Source organism: Nicotiana attenuata, unplaced genomic scaffold (assembly GCF_001879085.1).
Source record: "Nicotiana attenuata strain UT unplaced genomic scaffold, NIATTr2, whole genome shotgun sequence".
NCBI lineage: Eukaryota > Viridiplantae > Streptophyta > Magnoliopsida > Solanales > Solanaceae > Nicotiana > Nicotiana attenuata.
In genome coordinates this window covers 24,405-29,861 of record NW_017673365.1, presented here as the reverse complement: position 1 = coordinate 29,861, position 5,457 = coordinate 24,405, and the positions used below count along the sequence as shown (strand labels likewise).

General features: G+C 31.9%; 1 protein-coding gene across 3 annotated transcripts; it reads right to left on the bottom strand.

The window, feature by feature from the left end:
- Positions 1-2,586: 2,586 nt before the first annotated feature.
- On the bottom strand, positions 2,587-4,983 carry LOC109216162. 3 transcript variants are annotated; one of them, XR_002066458.1, is made up of 7 exons: positions 4,826-4,983; positions 4,439-4,720; positions 3,802-3,898; positions 3,592-3,716; positions 3,425-3,509; positions 3,197-3,332; positions 2,587-3,100 (listed from the first exon to the last, which is right to left on the bottom strand). XR_002066458.1 is itself a non-coding variant. In XM_019380291.1 (6 exons), exons 1-4 carry the CDS (start codon positions 4,835-4,837, stop codon positions 3,593-3,595), a joined length of 504 nt encoding a protein of 167 aa, XP_019235836.1. In that variant the 5' UTR covers positions 4,838-4,983; the 3' UTR covers positions 2,587-3,332; positions 3,425-3,509; position 3,592. The 3 variants fall into 3 exon arrangements, 1 of the variants encoding a protein (XP_019235836.1); XR_002066457.1 differs by having other exon boundaries at positions 4,439-4,709; XM_019380291.1 differs by having other exon boundaries at positions 2,587-3,332; positions 4,439-4,709.
- Positions 4,984-5,457: the final 474 nt, after the last annotated feature.

Below are 5,457 nucleotides of genomic sequence, written 5' to 3'. Positions count from 1 at the left end.
ACATAGAGTTCGACACTGAAGTAACACTAAACTTCATATTGATCGTCACAAATTAGATTATTTGGCAAAGCATATTCTAATTGTGAAAAATAATATTTATGCAAATATAATCACCAAATAGTAGATAATGATGGAACATAGCATGGTAGAGACTGAAAGTAAAAAAATATTTGATAGAAATTAGACCAAACACAGAGACTTACTGCTCTATAGTTCTTCTTGCTATCCAGAATAGATTCCAACCGATCACTTTCACAAAACATACATAATGATAAAATTAGCAATTTAAAATTTATATTGATGATTCAAATAAGTTTCAACAAAAAAAAAATAATAAGATACTCTATATACGTAAACAATAAACACAACCCAATAACGCACAAGAAAAGCATAAAAAAGGACTTGAATAAAGTCAAGAAAAAAGATTTTTCTATACACGCTAGCTACAAATCAAGCCTTAGGGACATCAGTTTGGTATTCATGTCTAATAGAAAATAATCTTCTAGCTCCTTTGAATACCTATTTTTCATAGCACAACCACCTTGTTACCCAATATTCTACCATCTTTCTTGTAGTCATGAACAAATAATTAAATGCATATATGTTTGGACACTAAAGAACATAATTAGTTTGTTTTCAAAATACAATAAATTCCCAAACGGCCATTCTAAAATCAAAAGCAAAAACTCACAAAAAAATAAATTAAACGGAGAAAACTTGAGGAAGGATGAAGTGCCTATGCGTGATGGAACATGAACAGAGGAAAAGCCGTTAAAAGAGTGACTGGTTAATGCAATCGATCATGCCATTAACTCATCAACCTAAAACAAAAATACTCCTAGACCTAAAAGGAGTTGAAAAGTTATGGAAATTTTGACCTAAAATATTTAAGACTTTGTGTTTAATCAAAAAAATGTATACTCATTAATTGATGCCTATCAACTTATACCTTAGTTTCAATCTTTTTCCTCTTTATATAAAGAGTCCTAAACTTAAGTAAACTTAAATTGAAGTGCTCGAGCCTTTTCCCAAAAATATCTAGAAAGACTTACTTAGTTAGAACTGTTCTTTTACAAATCTGTTAAATTACATAGCTCAAATAAAGAAATATTTAATACACAATATTTAGTTGGTTTTGAATTCCTAATATTAGGAAAATAAATCAATAATTATTCCTAAATAATAGAAAACTAGTTATATATATATCCCCGGACCCGGGGTGGGTTCTGAGACTTCGGGAAGCGCATGAACGGTTGCACACGACTAATGGAGGGCCGTGATATCCGCGTCCAACCAGATATCACGGCACAAATCTCGCTCGATGTCGGTAACAGATAAGTAATTAACGAGAAAGTAAGATTTTATCTTTTTTAGACTTGTACTAGGGCTGAAACTCTCCTACTATATAAAGGGAAAACTTTTATTTCAATATAACACATTGTAACACGCATACCAAGCCATACAAAATTATTTCTCTGCTATCTAGCTACTGCAAAATCTTTACCTTTTGTTCTTTGTTCTTGATTGGCTTCGAACTCAAGACTCAACTGAGGGCGGAAACTATCGCCCAATCCAAGTTCAAGCTAGGCCATAACGTTACGGCTGGTTTGATTATTCATTGTGTCTTTAACTCGTTTACCTAAAATTCTTGATTATTTGTGTTGAATAAATCTACATATCATTAAACCGCGTATAAATTCAATTGTTATCCATTTTAAGGGTACATATATATATATATATATATATATATATATATATATATATATATATATATATATATATATATATATATATTGAATACTAATAAACAACCCTACAAAAGTTTTGGAAAAGAGAGATAAAAAGATCTTCATTGTCTGATTCAATATCTGAGAGGTGTGATGGCTTCACACATTGATGACGAGTCAATCACATAGATTCACATATTGACTGTGAGTCCATCACACTGATTTCAGCCTTTGAATCAACTTCAACAACACATATTGATCTACTAAATAATACACAGGTTTGGTTTGGTGTTAATATTCTTGTATTTGTTTGCTAAGTAAAGTTTCATTATGTTAAAAAATAGTAGTTTTCTTGTATATTGCACTGAAAATTACTCGTAATCCACACAATTGTGTTTCAAGAGTTATAAGTTCAGCCGCACTTCAACTGCGTGTGATATTTAGAGTTTTAATCCCTTGTTTATGAGCCGTTTCTTCTTTTTCCCTATGCAACTTGATTTTTTTTTTAAAAACAAAATCAAGTAAAGTATTCATGCTACTGATGGTGACTCTTCCTTTATATGTTCACTAGTATACGTACCCGCGCGATGCGCGGATCGATTCAAAAAAAAAAAGAGCGAAGAGAAGTAATAAAAACATATGCATATTGGAAATTAATTTTAGCGATTGCGACCAAAATAATTAAAATAAAAGACAAATATTTATTATTGCCAAGGGCCATTGACCGATCCCAAGTGGCTCTTTAATAGAAGGCCTGAGCATGAAATATTTGATTTTCGTTTTGATCGGTAAAATATTTATTCCTCATTATGAGTTATAAGTAATAATAATAATAATGATGATAAATTTAATTTCTTGGTAAGGCGAAAAATCAACTAATTCATTTAGCTTTGCTAATTTATCCAGCGGCTTGCCACTAACATTTAATAACCTACCTGACCAAAAAAAAAAAAAAAAAACATAGACCAAAAAAATACTCCTACTAATCCATAAGGAGTTAAAGTATGCCTCTACATTAGTTGATCAATAAATCGACCAACTTACTTGAATTATCATCAATAGAGTTTTGAAGAACCTCAATTATCAGGAGGTTAAATTGGATAAGAACTACTTCATTACAGTCTGCTATATTGAAGGATATAGACTGTTCTGATACTTGTAACCAAAAAAGCTGCTAGTGGCATATGGAGGCTATCCAATATCAAAGAATAGATGTAATTTACCGGAGAAGACGAATCAGCTCGCATTTTTTTATAATAAAATTTATTCCCCTCTTTTTCTAGTTTCTTTGAGCAAATTTTGCATGCTAAATAACACCATCCACGGTCTAATTCAACGTGTACAATAGTTGCTACAACCCAGTAATTTCCTGGCTGCGCATAAAAGTTGTATATACAATTGTTATGTAGAGAAATATAAGATAAGTAATTAAAAAGTAAAAAAAAATAAATTAAAAAGTAGGTACTCACATAGTTACAGTCACCCAAATCCTCAACATTTTTAACTTCAATACTTCCAGATGCTAGCTCATTAGCAACAGAGTGAGTTTTGTGAGATGAAATTTGAGTAATTCTTTGGGAGCTTTCTCCACGCACAGAAACCATTCTGTTTCAATTTTTAACTTGAGATACGTTAATAAATTTTAAGACTAAAATTTAGGATGAAATAGACTTAAATTTAGCCCAACTTATAGAGACCTGGAGCAAAAGTCAACAACTTGAGGAAGATTTGAATTGATCCAAAGCTTCGATACGTGCCAAGTATTCCTCACCGAATATTGTTCTGCACACTTAAAAGTAATTTTTAAGAGTTTATTAATTATATAGAGACATTGTATTGCAAAGTAAGTAGACAATTTAATAACCTCAATATCGATGTGCTCTAATCAATTGCATGACGACGACAACATGCTTATCATTGGATCCATTCAAATATGGCTTTATCTGTTCCACAAAGTCTCCCCAAAGAGTTGCAGAAATGTTGTTACTCCTACATATTATAAGGTTAAGCATAGGAATCAAAATAAAGAATTGTTGAAATGTTTACTTAGTTGAATAAATTGTGGCGAGCTTACTCATAATCTTGTATCTCAATGTTCATGTACATACGGATGTTATCATCTTGCTTGATAGACTGTACGTCCTCATAACTCACAACTTCGCCAATGACATCTACGAAGCAAGGAAATATGTGCAAAATTAGTAATCATTATAGACAATATAAATAAAGATAAAGGAATTAAACACTTGGATGTATATTCCAGAGGAAACAGGTATCAATTTTTCAGAGTTTTGTGAAAAAGGAAGGTTTCAGAGAATGTAAAGTAAACTGTGGGCATGAACTCCATCAGCTACCTATGGAAGTAAGAGATCAAAAGCTAACCTTAGGCCTTCATAAAACGACTGAAATACTATCTGTAAATAATATGCAAAGTAGTACCACGACTATACACCTGTAATGGAGATGTTCAGAGAAATAGTACAATATTGACCTTTATTTAGTTCCATACGCCTACAAAGGCCTTCTAGAAATCAGATTATGATTTTCGACTGAGGATTTAACAATGTCAAAAAAAAGTTTTAATCTAAAACTTGATCTTTAATTATATGTACTGTGATTAGTATTGTTAATTCACACTTAGAATTCAAAATATAGAAAACAAATAAGGCAAAGTAAAATGAAAGTGGAAAAAATGAGAGAAATTAAATTACCAAATAACTCAGTATTGTCAAATTCTTGGGGATTTGACATCTGCTCATAGGTTCTAAATTTGAAAATACACATGTTGAATTGTGGATCATGTATTTCGTCAACAGTGCTTTTATGCGTGAACATCAACTTAAACTTGTGGTCTTTGGTCTTAAGCTTCATATTATTTGGACAAACCACAAAATTGTTCATGATGTACAAACCCATTTCCTTAATTTCTTGTTTGAACCTTTGAATAAAAGACCTGCCAATACTTGCGTGAATGCGGTCGCCCTACAAAAAAACTCAATTAGTTAAAATGACTAAGTTAGTAAGTATACGACTGTAATATACTTACGACTATGTAAACAATGATAAATGGAAAGTAATTATAAAGTTTTAAACAATACCTTTTCATCCATCAGAACAATCTCAATGGAAAAGGGGTTGTCAGGCCTGTCGCAGTCCGGATTTTTCTAAAGCCTCACAATACGAACCTTTAACTTCCAATTCATTGATTTGCTGTTAATTTCATTGATGAAATTGATTTCAGACGCCATTATATCCTGAAAATAGACAGAGGTATTTGTAAATATAAGTAGAAAGTAAAGCTTCACGGAAAATCCTATCGCGGGACGGGACAAGTTGATTGCAGTAGGCTAATAACTAAAACCAAAACGAACCATTCGATACTATATAGAGACCTTAATAATGCAGAGAAGACTCAGAGCTTGGGATTTAAGCGTGGTGGATTGGTTGATCAAATATGTCTTGCTTGCAAAGAACAATGGAGAATTTTTTCCCTTAACCACGAGTAGGAGTAATATGCTCGTATGAGAGAGAGAAAGAGAGAGGGAGACTACACATAAAAAATTAAAAATCATCCAACAACAAAAAGAGAAGCTGCAATTTCCTGGTCCAATATACTCTAAACTTCATCACGATGGAGAAAGAAAAGAACTATATACTGTAAAAATAGAACTGATTTTAGAACTGATTTGATAAAACCGTGAAATCATGTTACTGGAATCGTGGGCAGAGG

Excerpts from the sequence above, each read along its gene's own strand:
- LOC109216162 (XM_019380291.1), bottom strand. Across the intron at positions 3,899-4,438 it reads TGACAATACTGAGTTATTTG|ATGTCATTGGCGAAGTTGTG; the intron begins GTAATTTAATTT and ends CTTGCTTCGTAG. Across the intron at positions 3,717-3,801 it reads ATTGAGATACAAGATTATGA|GAGTAACAACATTTCTGCAA; the intron begins GTAAGCTCGCCA and ends TATAATATGTAG.